We start from the raw sequence: 15,800 nt of genomic DNA on the forward strand, positions 1-15,800 counted from the left end.
ACAATTGCTTAACCTTATTGGGAGACATAAATGTCAATACCTTAGTACACCAACATGTAATATATTTCTTTTGATTTGCATGAAGTCTTGTGAGTGATGAAATACACTTGGAGAATACGAGCAGCCAGAGTCTTGTTTTGGTCAATGTTTGCCATCCCTTTAGAGTTACTGTATTTTACAGGTGATTTTACTTGACAGCTCCTTAATAAACAACATAATGAACACTCTGAGACACTTTCTCAGAGAAATAGTCCCAATTAAATATAGTTCCTAAAAGTTTATCCAATGTAGTGTTTGGGGTTTTTTAAATTTACATGAGCAATACTACAGCCGAGCAGAAGCATATTCTATCAGAATCTGTTTTAAGTGGTTGAAGTCAATACTAAAAACAAAGGATTGTTGCCCTTAAAATTGTGTAAATGCTCGTGCCCATTAGTGATAAAGTGTTTAGTGTGAGTGCTAGGAAATGAAAGCCACTGGTACCCTTGTATCTATAAAGCTACATTACACTGGGGCATTGAGTGTAATTTGCTGCATTTTCATGTTTGCTGTTTCTTATTAAAGTTGCTGGAGTTTTACTATCAGCAGATTTCCAAGCTTGTTATATACATCCACAACTGGAAGTGTTTTTCCCCACGTGTGCGTGAGTGAGTGTGTACACATACATACAGAAGTAGCATTTCTGAATTCTGCAGGACGCTCTTGTAGACACATTTCAGCGATACAGTGTTTATAAACGTAAAGAAAAAGACTTTGAAAAGCGCTGGCAACAGGATGATATAAAGGGAGAGTTTTGGAAGTTTTTTCGTGCTGCTGTGTAAAACTTCAGACAATCCCAACACAACAAATAATAGATTGTTTTCTGTTTTGTTTTGTTTTGTTTTGTTTTTTTGTTTAACTACAGATCCCTTACCACCACCTCATTTTGAAATTAATAAGGAAAAAACTACACTCACAAGCTTACAGGTTCAGTGGGATCCTTCCTCAGGAAAGGTGGACTTGTATAACCTTGTATTATTTGATCATGATAATAAAAAGATACAAGAAGTCTCCATACCAGGAAGAATTTCAAAAACAGAAACCACTTTCTCCAGTCTCATCCCTGGGAATAAATACAACGTTGTCCTCAGCGCAGTTGCTGGAAATAAGAGTACCCCGGAACTTCACATAAGTGGATCTACCGGTAGGACTTTTACTGTAGTTCATCTAAGTAAAACCACTTACAGTATTTTGCAGTTCTGCATTTTGAAATTAACAAATATATATCATTCTTCTACCTGGGAAGATATATATACGTAAGTATCTACTGATTATACATAGAAATAAATAAAGCATGAATGTCTAACTTAAAGAGTTGTTTGCTTCTTAGCAATGTCATTATGATGTCTTTGGACATAAATTTGGGGTTGGATTTTCACCAACCCTAAAGAAACTCAACATACTTCAGAAGTACATGTGTTCAAAATTGCTGAAATTGTGGAGAAACCACTAGGCCTCAAGCATGTGGTTTTTATTCCAACAGTGCCATCCCCGGTGAAAAATATTCAGCTCAGTGTCACGACAGACAGTATTCATGCTTCATGGTCTCCTGGCTCTGGGCACGTGGATCGTTACAGGCTGGTGTTGCTGGATAACCACTCCCCAGTTCATGAGATTCACCAAGAAGACCCTTTGACCTCCTACACTTTTTCAGGACTTACAGCAGGCCACGTGTATAACCTCTCTATCATAACCCAGGCTGCAGGATTGGAGAGCAACAGTTTTCAAACTGTCAGGACAGGTATGATTTCAGAATTCGTCACAATAGAACAACAAGCTAAGGCCATAATCTAATAATATTACAGGACATATTCCAGAATAATAAATGACTCGTGTTCCAATTCGTATTGCCAGACTTCAGTGGCTGAATTACCCTTGGCAGGTATTGCTCTCCAAAGGCTGTAGAGGGAGTTAGAGACACCATAAGTTTGTTTGGTTCCCTGAGTTACCATTGCAGCGAAGTTCGCAACTACATTAGCTTTTAGGGTGCCTGCAGCTAAATTAGCTGCGCTGCTTAATGTGGGCAGCTCCGTTAAAAATGTGCAGTTAGGTGTTAACAGTCTGAGCCCCAGTGCCCTGGTATCACCTCAGACCTGTGAAAGGGGTTCATCTGACTTGTTCAGTGAATTGAGGCAGCGTGTAGCCTGGTTATTTCACAGTACTAAAGACAGTTTAACTCCATTGATTCTTACTTAGCTGAATGGGAGGTGTAGAGCTTGTGAGTTTTGCAAGAAAAATATTTTTTATGTCTTTTTTTCTCTGGATTGCAAAATGGCTGCACTTCTGAAAAGGAAATGAAAAAAAAATGTAGAGTAGGTTAAGAACTTTAAAATTGAATGTTGTTTTTGTTTTATTTTTTCCCTGAGAAGTATTGATTCGCAAAACCAGAGCTTTTGAAATGAAGGTTTTTTTCAGGAAGGTTTTTCAGAATAGAGTTCTGTGGTCAGAGAGAAAAAGATGACATCCTACTGAAGCCCAGTGGTTAAAACACTCATATAAGCAAAAACAAGGTCATGCCTTGGCTTTCCTTAATTTCTGGTAAGCGTAAGGTGCAGTTTATTCTACACAATTCTTACCATGTAAACATATTTTAATATCAAATGAACAATATTGTGATGTCTAGGGCACACGGATGAGTGCTGTTGTCACCTGGCACTGGCTGTTCTGGGGATTATACTCATTTTATTTCTTCAGATTTTTTTTTTCTTCCTGTTGTGGGGTGCAAAAATTTTAAATCTCACATTTTCTCGCAACATAAAAGCACTCCATCTAGCTTGCAGCATGGTCCTCCGTTTCAGTACCTAGCATGTCCCAAGCCTGAAAAATGAAGATATTAGAGGTGGCTATGCTTTTCTTTTGGTGGAGCATTTGAATAAAGGAGTGTGATTCCAATCCCATCTACACAGGTGTAAATCAGGCATAGCTCCAATGATGCTATAATGTTTATTCTACCAAAATGTACACAGGCATCTCTGTTCTGTGCCTGGTCTGTTTTATAGTCATGTGCCTGGTCTGTTCTATAGTCAAAATGACCAGCGTGAGTGCAGACATGGCTAACGGATTTTCTACTCTCTGAAGTGAGAGTGGTCATCATGAGGGGCGTCTCTCTCAGCAGCAGAATATCTTAAGCAGGGCCGAGTTCAGTTTCACTGTGACCAGGCTTTGCCCTTTCACTGTTCAGGCACAGTCATTCATACTCCATCTCATATAACCATTTTAAAAGCAAAACTTAACTACTGCAGTTTGGAGGCAACAGGTCTTACATGTTCTGTGTTAGAAGTACTTCATTCTCTTTCTCATTTTCTTTTTTTAGCCCCAGCTGAAGTCTTAGATTTGACGGTGACTAACGATGACAGCTTAGATACTTTAAAAGTTAAGTGGAGAAGACCTTCGGGAAACCTCAATTTCTATAATATCACTCTGTCTCATCTTGGATCAGTTAAAGAAGTCAAAACTCTACAGCCACCGGTCACAGAGACTCACTTTGACAAGCTAACTCCAGGACGTCTTTATCAGGTTACTGCCCGCACAATCAGTGGTGAACTGTTTACTGATCGGATGGCAACTGGCAGGACATGTAAGTCTTCTGCTTCAGCAAGAACGTTGTAACCGATGCTATTTTTGCCTACACTGGCCTTGTAGAAAATCATTGTAGGAGACAAAGTGATTTGGATTCCAGGCAAAATAAGATAAAGAGCACAATATTGTTCCGGGAGTACCCCTTCCTGACTCTCTGGCAACAGTTAATCTGGCAGCCAAAAGCAGCTCCCGCATAGCTTGGGAGCAGGAAACAATAATGCATTTTGGACCTTATAGTTGGGTGAGTCTGTTACAAAACTGTTCCACACTACTCCACTTCTGACCAACTTTATTATCTTGAATTCAACTCAGCACAGTATATAAAATGAGTTACATTATGGGGAAGTCTGCATGTAGTCAAATTGTTAACGGATTTTTAAGTAATTTTGCAAGGTCTAATATTATCCCTTGCTCCAGACACAAATCTACAAATAGGAAAAGATTAGGTCTCGGATTTCTTTACTACCAACAGCATGGATTAAGGCAGGCACGTGGCAGCCTGGGTAGAGATGGGTTATGTTTTGTTTATCTTCTTTCAGAAGTAGAATTTTCTTCCAAGTATCTCTTGTATGAGTTCTGAACCTGAAAAATCCTGGCATGATTCTCCCACAGCACTACTGGCCACAAAGGCATGTCATCTTCTCCACAGCAGCCTAGCCCAGGACAAATTTAGATGGGAAAAAATATTTAAGTGGGTGAAGAATACATACATAAATTGTTAGTAGACTCGGAGCCAAAAAGTGTCAAATGTGTGTGTGTGAGAGAGAGAGAGCAGAGTATTTATTTTAGAGACTATTCATCATCTGCAACTAAACCTCTCACGTGAAAGGCACATCCTTGACTTATCTAGCTGCTGCCCCATTCTCAGTGCAGGCTGTAAGAGACCTGAAAAGCCTTCCGGGTCCAGTAAGTACAAAGCTGGACTGGTTACGTATGTGGGGTTTTTTTTGTTTGTCTAGCCTACCATTAAAGACCTTTAAGATTACCATTTCCATCTGAAGGAAGAGCTTCAGGCCCTCACTCAAACCACTGATCCCCAAATTTGTGACCTAGACCCAGTACTTTCAAAGGTGGGGATCTAGAAGTTCAATTTCCAAGGATGCTGATCATGTGCAATTCCTTCCCTTGACTTTTCCATAGATACCAAGAGCTTTGAAAACCGAGTCACTTCAGCAGAAGCTTTGTGGCCTAAAAATGAATTTCTAAATCCAGGCTGTCAGGTCTACAGATGCTGAAGGGGTTAGACTCCTAGGATCCCCCTGTAACTCGTAGAGAGAGACGGGTGCCCAAGAACATAATCTACATCACTGTGTATTGAGAGGGTGCCTACGGCAGCAGAGCCTGCCGAGGAATGTTGTGGCAAGGAATATGGGCATCTCAGGGACTGAAACTTTGCACATAAGGGTGTAATGAGCTCCAGCCAGTCTAACTGTATCTGTTATGATGTAAGAACATCTGTGTTTCCTAACAAAACACTGTGTGCATTTATCCACTGACTCACAATCGAAACACATCTCTTATATTGACTGGCATGAGGGAGACCTAGGTTTGATACCCAGCTCTGCCTGTGGGAAGTGAAACTGGTATTTTGTGGTGCTGGTAGAAACCTCTCAATCCTTTGCTGAGTGCTGACCAATTAAATATTAACTAAGCCAGAGAAAACATGAGAACACGGTTCTAGCCTTACAGTTCATACTTGCTGATGGTCTCAGGGCTACAATGCTGATCTCCCATAGAGTGTCTTAACACTGAGTTATAAGTATCCTAACCTAAGGGTCTGCATCTGTCTTCCAATCTCTGCTTGGTGTGGTTGATGTTTAATTATTCTATGAGAATCAGAAAAGCTTCAGTGGTCCAGTGTGACCTGCAGGAGTAGGTGGGAAGGTTGAGCATGTAAATTCAGGATCCTTGAAGTGCAGGACAGGACTGAGTGGATGCTTTAATCAACCTCAGTTTGAGCCCTGGTGCCTTACAGCTGGGAGGGACAAGGACATACAAGGCCTTTGTGGAGAAAGCCATCAGATTTTGCATTTCTGCTGCTGAGACCAGAATTTGGCCCATAGCGGCTGAGGTTTTGCTCTTAGCTTTGAGAAACTGGTTGGCAGTTTCTAAGTGAACTTAAGTCCAGGAAAAAGCTGTGAAGCTAACCGAAAACTGCAAGATGCACCCGAGAAGTGCATGGGGGAGATTTTGCCTGCCCTAAGAAGGGTTCCCCATTTCTGATGTCAGAAACCAACAGTGAAAAGGGGAGTGGTTTGTGTGGGGAAGGGTAAAAATGAACGCCCAACCTTTGTAATAAGATACCTCACCTTGCTCGAACTGATCCAGGCACTTCTGCAATAGCTGTGCTGCGAGACAGGTTTTGCCAGAAATACCCCACTTCAGAATGACTCTGGCTGTCTCTGCATTTCAGCTCCCCAGAAGGTTTCTGAGCTGAAGGCCGGTGGCGGCGGGTGGCTGAGGTCCCTGCGAGTGACCTGGCTGCCCCCTGCGGGAGACTGGGAGAGGTACCGCCTGCTGCTCTGGAACCGCTCGGCCCTGGTGCTCAACGCCAGCCTGGAGAAGGACACCACGGAGTACCTCGTCCACGACGTGGGCCTCATCCCGGGGAGGCAGTACGGCGTGGATGTCCTTGTGGAGAGTGGCGATTTGCAGAGCAAGAGCAGCTGCACGGGGAGAACAGGTCAGCGGGCTCCTCCGGGAAGCGTGAAAGTGTGAAATGTTCAGCTGGGCTCTGGGGACAATGAGCAAGGAAGAGTAGTCGGGAATCCACGCGTGAGTTTCACTAGTAAGACAGTAAAAAGGATCTCCCTTGCAAACAACGGGAATAATTATTTTTAGCAGTTCTGTGAAAATTTTCAGGGTTATTTTTGTGGTAAATTTTTTGTTAGTGAAAGTTTTGGCAATTGTATCACCATTCTGTCATGACTGAGGCATTACACCTCATGTACAACATTTCACTGTTATATTCTGTAGCTGATTGTAGGCGCCCTATATAGTTCTTAAAGAGAGCAATATGGATCCTCCTGTGTTGTTCATCAGTATTTTCAGTGGCAAACTGGTTTCCTTGCCAGCCTGCGTAAAGAGTATCAACGGTGTTAACCAAAGCTGGCTGAGGTGTGTGTTGGTGTGGCTGTTCCATAACATCCCAGTTCTTGCTCCTGCGCTCCGGAAAGAAAATGAGGTTAGTCTGTTCAAGTCAGCCTTTCCAAAGGAAATCCACATATGCTGCAGGAACGCAAGTGGAATTGTTTTGCAGCATGTCACTCAAAGCCACATCTGATTGCTTTAAACTTAAAAAATAATTGCAATGGAATTGTTAATGGTTCTGCTCTAGGAATGCAAAATAAGTGCAATTCAGAGGAAAAGAAGACTTGGAGGAGGAGTATCAGGCAAGGCTCAGTCCTGAGCCTTATCTCACTGGAGAATGTGAGATAAGAAAGGGCCACCCTACTTTATCCTCATCCTTCTTTGTGCCCGCCTTTCCTGCTACACCCCTACCTGTCATTCCTCGAGGGCTTTGTTTTGTTAATTTTGTACAATGACAAGACCAGTAAAAGCTCCAGAAATTAAGCTTTCTCTAACTTCTAGCCAACTTGATCAGAGCAAGGCACATTCTTGTCTTGCTTACTTTGATGTACGTTACAAATAATTTAAGTTTATGGTGTTACTTTTAATTGACGCTGTTAAGCAGTTAGAACATGGTCCAAAAAATAATATCTAACAGTGGGTGCATCACAAGTGTGTTTGACCCACAGTCGGGTACATAACGTACCTGTTATGAAGTGTAGGTATTAGGCCCTATTCTGACCTAATTTTCTCTTACATAAACACACAGTCTTGGAAAGTGAGTTGTATTTCAACGTAACAGGGACAAAATCAGATCAAGGGACTACATTAGGTGACAGATGCCCTCTGTGCGCATGCATGCACACACACACACATGAACACACACAGAAATTCACTGATCAGGTTCTTTTTTTTATACCACTGTGAGTTTGGAGTGTCTCCCAACTCGACTGAGATACGAACCAGTGCAAAATCAATGTCACTCTGACCCTATAATTTGCGTCCTTGTTTGTTACAGCTAAATTGGCGTAGATCTGTTTTATGGTACAAATGTTTTATATCCCTGTCTAGCACACACAGTTCAAGAGAAAGCTCACTGACTTCACTGCATTTCCATTCGTACTAAAACATATATCCTGATGTAACTTTAAACCTGAGCATTACAGCCATAATGCATTGCTGAAATCTGCTGCTACAGCCCTTTCCTGGAAGAGCAGCACAAATACTAGATTTGTAAGTTTGGCTTCCTAGAGAAAGGTAAAGAATCTCCTCTTGATTACACATACTCTGTTGCTGTCACATTTCTGTCTTACAGAGCAGATTCCTTACAGCAGCTTGAGAGTTCACTACAAAGTCGTGTTCTCATTGTGATATTTGTGTACCTTTACAGCTCCAGAGCCTGTTCTCCAGCTCCGTGTGAAGCATGCTAACGAATCTTCACTTAGCGTCATGTGGGTGACCCCTGTTGCGGAATGGGACAGCTATGTGGTTTCACTGGGAGACAGGGATCTTACTGTCATTAAAAAAGGGCTTGCAAAAGAAGCTAAGGAATTCACTTTCACTGACTTGGTACCTGGAAGAAAATATACAGCTACCATCACTACCATTAGTGGGATTTTAAGCAACTGGACTTCAGTGGAAGGAAGAACAGGTATCACCCTGTCAAACTACTTTAATCTTTACTTCTGTTAACCATTAACAACTTTCTTTGCTTTGTAGTGAACTGAATGAACTCAGTGTCTAAATCTCAAAAGTCTTGAATTTACGTATGTTTCCTCAATAGAAAGGTTATGTTTCTGAGTCTGTCATTTCTGACTGTCAGTTATCTTACAGTATTTAGTTAAGGTTTTGGGGAAATGGATATGTAATTCCCGGCAAAACAGTTTTCTGAAATATTATGTCATGTCTGATCAATCTACATTAGCACAAGATTCCATATAAGAACAATTTTCACTGAGTATCATCAGGAAGGTCACTTCCTTGATTCAAAGCATTCGTCATCTGGGAAAAAAAAAAAAAAGGGAAACAACAACCACACAGGAAAATGTTGCTTTAGGGGGAACATTCCAAGGTTGACAGACACAAAACATATGTGACCTTCAAAATTTATTTTGAATTTCTCTGCTCTTCTGATTCCAGCGTCTGTATCTGTTACTTAGGATGATGATTGTGACACAAGGAAGGTCCCATTCCCACCCCCTGCAGGGTGCTAATTTTGCACACGTGTGCAAGTTTTAAACCATATGTGTTGCTTGACTTACGCAATCTCCAGTGCAAGCAAAGTCTTAAAATGCAGCTCTGGTGTGGCACAGCACAGGGGAAAACAAGCTGCCAGTGTTGGAATCTAATCATGCCTATGGCTTGATAGTGGTCCTTACTTAAATGTTGTAACTGCTTCCAAGGCCTGAAAAGTTTGACTTACACTTTCATTTCTCTGCTATGTGATTAGATAGCTGGGATTTCACTTCCTTCTGCCTTATGCCCCTTTAGGAGGCCTATTCAGGCATAAAGGTTACAGCATCACGCTTCGCTAGTATGAATCAGTGCTTGAGAACACATCAGGCTGGAGTAGTATGCCAGCATTACATTCAAAGTGATAAAGAAGAAACATCAGTGAATTTGAATGTGGGTCTTAATAAGCATTCCAAACCTCTGAATCTTCTTTGCAATAGGAGAGCTTACTAGGCTTGCAAAATATTGCTGTAAATATGACAGAAATAGGTCTTGGATGCATCCCAGGTTGGTCAGCTTCTAGTGAAGCCTGAGGTATCACTAAAAGTGCCTTTAGCACAGCTCAGTGCCTTGTTGGAGCTTGCTATGTTATGACAGAATTATAGAACAGGTGGGATTTTTGATTCTTTTTTTTATCAACGGTACATTTTTTTTCAGCTATGTGCCTAATTTTCTAGTGTCTGTTAATGATTGCTAATCCAGTACTATGTGTGCAAAACCACATAGTTTTTGCAAACATAGTTTTGCAAAAACAAGAGATGAAGCTTGCGGTCACATTTTGTAAGGTTAGAGTGTTTCTTGATTTCATCTGTGCTTGGTCATGTAAGCAGAAATACTTAGAAAGAAGTAACTGTATTCCCTTTCTCTGAACAAATATTGTCAAATTAAAAAAAAAAAAAAGGATTTTGGGTAAAATCATGGCAGAAAAATTAGTATCCTGCAGGTCTTCTGACATAAAAAGTAGAACCAAACTCATCCATCTCAGTTACCCCCAAAATTAAAGGGTCTGACACTTCTCTGAGGTATAGATGACGGTGCCTGAGGTGTTTATTAAACTAGTTTGCCATTTAATAGGAATGAGAGCTGGGGAATAGGAGAGGAAAGGGAGAATGGAAAACGCAGACTATATTTGAAATAGTTATTGAAAACCCAAGTGATTTCCTAAATTGATGGCTTTTGTTTAATGGTATTTATAAAATGCCATCTCTTCCTATTCACTGATCTTGAATCATTTTGTTCTGACTGAGAAAAGCTGTGCTAAAGCCCGAAAGACCTTTCAGTGCCTTAGATAGTTTCCCATAGCCCACATCCCATCAGACAGGAAGCAGTCCACAGTTAGATTATTTTTAGTCCTGTTGAGTCTGGCTGCAAATTGGAATGTTGTTTTGATGCACTTCCTCAGTGTGACTAAACTTGGGTTATTTGGGGCATTTTGTTTTGTTTTGTTCTGTTTCTCCTCAGTAACGTTATGACAATTTTCTTTGCAGTGCCAGCCCAAGTGACTGGTCTGACTGTGGCAAGTCAGGGATCAACCAACAGCTTGTTCACCAACTGGACAAGAGCGCTGGGAGATGTAGACTCATACCAAGTGCTACTGATTCACGAGAATGTTGTCATTAAAAACGAGACTGTTCCCAGTGAAACCAACAGATACCACTTCTATCCCCTGAAACCTGGAGGACTCTATTCAGTTGTTGTCACCACTGTCAGCGGGGGGATATCTTCAAGGCAAACGATCGCAGAGGGGAGGACAGGTAAAAAGGAAATACTCCAGCATGTCTTTTGTCAGTTCCTAAAAGCTGAATTTATTAAAAAGAATGGTCTTGTGATTAAGCCACTGGACTGAGAATTCAGAAATACAGGAGTTTCAGCCATATAATTTCTGTGTGTGACCTCAGGCACACTGTGGGTCCAGACTGATGTTAACATAGCTTTAGGGAGCTAACTGCTGTGCATTCATAGGAACTCTGTACAGCAGGATCACTCTGTAGTGAAGACAAAGATATGCCCCGAGAGTGATGCGCAGCTGTGGTGAGTGCATCACTCTTTGGAAGGGACTTTCTTGTTCCATTGACTAGATGGCAGCACAGGGTGATTGCTCCTTACTTAGGTGTGCAAAGTAGCTGCCTAAAGGTGGTGGGATGAATTTGTGTCTCAGTCTCTCATGATCCATTCTTTTTCTCCAATCCAACATCAAAGAATGCCCACCAGGGTTAGTTACTCGTTATGAGGCCCTTCTATATTGCACAGGACAGGATTTACTATTGCAGCAGATTCTCTAAGTTTAATGACTCATGAGATGATGTGATACCAGTCCTTTGGATATTTGAATAGAGGGAAAAATTCACAAGACATTGCAATTTCACCTTTTATGTGGATTTGGCAAAGGCCAGGCATTCTGCAGTTTGCACCAGTGTTCTCCTTGAAAACAACTATTTTCAGGTAAAAAAAAAAGAGAAAGAAAAAAGAAAAACAATTGGCAAAGAATAACTCTAAAAGGCTTAAAGTACATAGGCATATTTTGTAAAATCCTCTAATATTTTGACTCTGACAGCTGATGGGCAGCCTTTTTACTGACATAAGTCATTTCAGTGCATCAGAGTCCAGTGAAAATGTGGCAGTTAATTATGATTAAGGTCTGCCCCTGTAATAACCCTAATAATTCTGTACCTGAGTGATGGTAGCTCTGGCAGTGTGGAGCCTTTGAGCTCACCTTGCTGGCTTGAAAAACAAATTGCATTCGTGTTTTGGCCACTAGGCGTCAGAGAACTCATTGTGAATGAAACACATCCTTCTGTGAGCCTCAGCTTCGTACAAGCCTCAGTAGTTATTGCTATTGCTGATGAATGGCAACTTGAGAGCATAACTCATCTTCTGGGATTTTAGAAGTGCTGGGATGGTTCCACCGAAGACAGCGTCCTTCGTTGTATTCCAAAAAGCAGATGACTGCTGCTGAGTGGAGTCAGTGCAGAGCTTCTCAGGCGTCCCAGGCTGCTTATTTTGCAGGATGGCATTCCAGACATTCTCACAACAGTAGGAATTGGCTAGTTAAAGCTCTTCTGGTTTTTCCTCTTTGTTGCACAGTTCCTTCCAGCGTGACTGGAGTAACAGTAAATAACTCAGGTCGCAGTGACTACCTCAGTGTCTCTTGGCTGCCAGCTTCTGGAGATGTAGACAGTTATTTGGTAACACTCTCTCACGATGACAAGATTGTTCAGACTCTCACCATTTCCAAATCCTTCAGTGAATGCTCCTTCAGCAGCCTTACTCCTGGGACGCTTTACAATGTGATGATAACCACGAAGAGTGGGAAGTATGAAAATTATTCCTTCAGCCAGGAACGAACAGGTAAAGAGAGCCTCTGAGCGAATCCAGTTGCCGTAACCATTTTGTATAGCCATTGTCAATGAACTATCAATGCCTGACCAAACTGGGATGGGTGAGCAAGGGTTGAAGGGTCAAACCATAAAATATACAGACTTATTCTTATGCCCCAACTGCTGCTTTATGTCATACAAAATTACTTCAGCATGCATAAAAGTCATGTATCAATCCTTGTGAGTGAGCAGAAATCAGGTATCCCTTTTGACTCAAATGCATTTTCCTGCCCTTAACCCCTCTACTTGTCTCTTCAAGTATATCCTGCAGAGCATCCAAAAAGAATTACTCAAACACTGAAAGAATGGGGTAGGAGCTAACTCCTAAAATATTAGTAAGTTGTCGCATAAATGAGCAACATCCATTTCTATTCTTTTTAGTCACGTAACACCCATGTCTATGGTTTTGGTCATGCAGTGTTCAAGGAGATTATAACAGGAATAGAGAAATTTCAAAGAAGGGTGGCAATAATGATGGAAAACTTTTTAAAACTTCCTCAAAGACTGAAAAGCTGGAGACTTTGCACTTGATAAATGAGTAGTATCAAGTTAGTGCAATTTTAGTCTTCTCATGATGTAAGTGAAAATCCGAGGGACAGACATTTAAATGAGGAGAAGCAAATTCAGGACTAGTGTGAACCCGTGGAACTCGCTGCTATAAGCAAAACTGACCAAGTTCTGAAAGTCCAAAAATTGGAAAGGCAAACTATTGTCATATGACATAAAGCAGCCTGGAAACTGCAGTTACTATTTTAGAGGGTAGGGTATTGCTTAAATCCACATTGCGGTCTTTTTGCAACTTCCTCAGAAAAGTGGTAATTACCACAAATATAGTCCACTACAGAAACTCCTGTTACTTCAGGAAGTTATTGCTTTCTGAATCTTTAGTTGTGTTTTTTTCTTTCAGTCCCTTCAAGTGTTCAGGGACTTACTGTCAGCAATTCAGCCAGAAGTGACTACTTGAAGGTGTCCTGGTTACATGCCTCTGGATATTTTGATAATTATGAAGTGATCATCAAGAACAACAATGATTTCATCCAAACAAAAAGTGTCCCAAAGGATGAAAATGAATGCGTGTTCACTAATCTGGTCCCAGGGAGGCAGTACAGTGTCACGGTCAGCACAAGGAGTGGGAAATATGAAACTAGTGAAAGAGTCTATGGCAGAACAAGTAAGTAAACACCCTGGAAACATCCTGAGACGCTCCAGGATTTTTTTCTGTTTACCTGGGCTCAAAAATCTAGTATGATTTGAACATAGAATGTTGACTGTGACTCTTCAAATGTGTTTCATTCTAAATATGGAAAGCAGTATTTAGTTTATGACCAATGTTAAAGTTACAGACATATAGAAAGTAAAAGAAGAGACCTGTGCTGTGAGCTTGGAAAGCTGAATCTTGAAACATGGAAAATGGAAAACCAGAATTGTACAGATTTCCAGATCAGCTTAGTGTTTAGGCTTAAGCTAGGCCAGAATGTGCAAGACATATTTTTTTTCTGGTCATGGAAATGTACAAGGAAGAAGAGAGGCTAGAACTCACTCTACTCAAATTACTCCGAGAACTGGAGTTGGAGAGCATGGGGCAGAGTGGTAAGGTGGCTAGTTGTGAGCCAGCAGGGATCTGGATGCAATCTGCCTGTCTTCACCTGGCACTGCATGTAAGCTAATGAGCCATGCTAAGAAACCAAGTTTATTAACACAGTTGTAGCGCTGGGCGAAAACAACTGACCTGTGTCTGGCAGGAGTTGGGAACTGCGCAGTGTGGTGCTGCGTCACAGACAGCTCGCCTCAGGTCTCCACTACCTGAGGCCTCTTCACACCTCATTTGTTGTACATGCAGATCCTAGTCAATTTTTGTTGGCTATGCAAACTCCCTGCAGGCTCCGTTATTATTTGTTTATTATTTTTATGCTGATACATTGTCGACTCCCTGTTCTGAAATAGGACTTTCCAATGTTAGATATGGTGCAAACCACAAACAGCAACCCTTGCAAATAAGTGCAATCTACTGCTTTTCCTCGGGAACTGAATGAAAAGTTTTTGCTGAGGAGCATGGCTTCAGAGCTGTTATCTTTTTGCTGTGATGTGGTAATAAGTACTGAGAAGTTTCCTATCTTTCTTCTCACCTCTTTAGTGCCAGAGTCAGTGAAGGAACTGACTCTTAGTAACAGGAGCACAGAAGATCTGCAGGTAACTTGGTCAAAGGCTGAGGGGGATGTTGATAAATACGAGATTCAGCTCCTCTTCAATGATATGAAGATCTTCCCACCCATTTTCCTTGGGAACACGGTTGAGGAGTATTGGTTCACAGCTCTGACTCCAGGACGTCTATACAAAATTCTTGTCTTGACAATCAGTGGAGATGCACAACGTGCTACTTTCATAGAAGGCCTGACAAGTAAGAAATAATGTGGTATTTAAAAATGTGTTGAGTCTTCTCTATAGGAAAAAATGAGGGGCAGAAAAATCAAGGGAGAACCATGATCTTATTTGAGCTCCTGCAACACTGGCACAAAGACAGCAGATCTCATTGAAAATCACAGTAGTACTTCAGCCAACTCGATCTGTGCTTAATAAACAAATGTCACAGGCACCAATATTTGATTATTGGCAGATAATTTGATTTGTTGCATAGGAATGGTATTGAGATGTCAGTGTTTGGGTTTCTGTTATCCCCATGCATGCCAGTGGTTTGCTTAGTATCTCTAGCTAAATCACTTAAGCTATTTTACGCCTGAGATGAATGGGTGAGATTAAGACTGCAAAATGTCTACTAAGTAAGTATACATAAAGAGCTTTGATTTTCTGAGGTGTTTCCAAAGCATCATTTGGAGAAGAGGGAGGTTATCCAGGTAAAAGAACTCACAACTTTTTTTTCCGTTTGACTTAGATTTTCTTTACTTTTCTTCTTGTAAACACATAGAATTACTTTTCTAAAATGGCACAATTCTACACAAACGTCTTCAGCTTTACTTGTGTTTACCCATAAGTGAAGTTACTTGTACATGTAAATGCTCTTTGTCCTTTGAATCATTTGCTGTCACCATAAAAAAAGTAGGAATTAAAAAGTCTGATTCAAACAGGAAATTTGTGAGCGGGTGCCTTTGTGTTCCTTTTTTTTCCAGTTCCAAGTGCAGTCAGAAACATTCATGTGTCACCTAATGGCCTGACAAACAGCCTGAAAGTGAGCTGGACTCCTGGAGGTGGAGATGTGGATTCCTACACAGTGACTATATTTCAGCAAAACCATCAGCTTGATTCCCAGAGTGTCTCCAAACACGTCTCTGAGCACATGTTTCACAAGTTGGAAGCTGGGGAGCAGTACCGGGTGGTGGTGCAATCTAACAGTGGCACCTTGCACAACAGCTTAGCAGCTTTTGGGAGAACAAGTACGTTTCTTCTGAGACAAGGAGCAAGTCGCATTGCGTCTTATGACCCTTTTTAATAATGTTTATGAACATACCATTGGGTAGGGGAAGACCCAGTCTCACAAGAAGGTTTTGT

The 15,800-nt window shown here is 41.3% G+C and overlaps 1 protein-coding gene across 4 annotated transcripts in view; it reads left to right on the forward strand.

The window, feature by feature from the left end:
- PTPRB (protein tyrosine phosphatase receptor type B) overlaps positions 1 to 15,800 on the forward strand; it is a 64,385-nt gene that overhangs the window by 22,351 nt on the left and 26,234 nt on the right. For all 4 annotated transcript variants that reach the window (XM_063322950.1, XM_063322951.1, XM_063322949.1 and 1 more), the window contains 10 exons: positions 905 to 1,183; positions 1,523 to 1,780; positions 3,353 to 3,616; positions 6,032 to 6,301; positions 8,078 to 8,338; positions 10,407 to 10,673; positions 12,004 to 12,267; positions 13,204 to 13,467; positions 14,431 to 14,694; positions 15,422 to 15,685. In XM_063322950.1, the coding sequence (XP_063179020.1) occupies positions 905 to 1,183; positions 1,523 to 1,780; positions 3,353 to 3,616; positions 6,032 to 6,301; positions 8,078 to 8,338; positions 10,407 to 10,673; positions 12,004 to 12,267; positions 13,204 to 13,467; positions 14,431 to 14,694; positions 15,422 to 15,685 (2,655 nt within the window). The remainder of the gene's footprint in view (positions 1 to 904; positions 1,184 to 1,522; positions 1,781 to 3,352; positions 3,617 to 6,031; positions 6,302 to 8,077; positions 8,339 to 10,406; positions 10,674 to 12,003; positions 12,268 to 13,203; positions 13,468 to 14,430; positions 14,695 to 15,421; positions 15,686 to 15,800) is intronic.

This window comes from Chroicocephalus ridibundus, chromosome 1 (assembly GCF_963924245.1).
Source record: "Chroicocephalus ridibundus chromosome 1, bChrRid1.1, whole genome shotgun sequence".
NCBI lineage: Eukaryota > Metazoa > Chordata > Aves > Charadriiformes > Laridae > Chroicocephalus > Chroicocephalus ridibundus.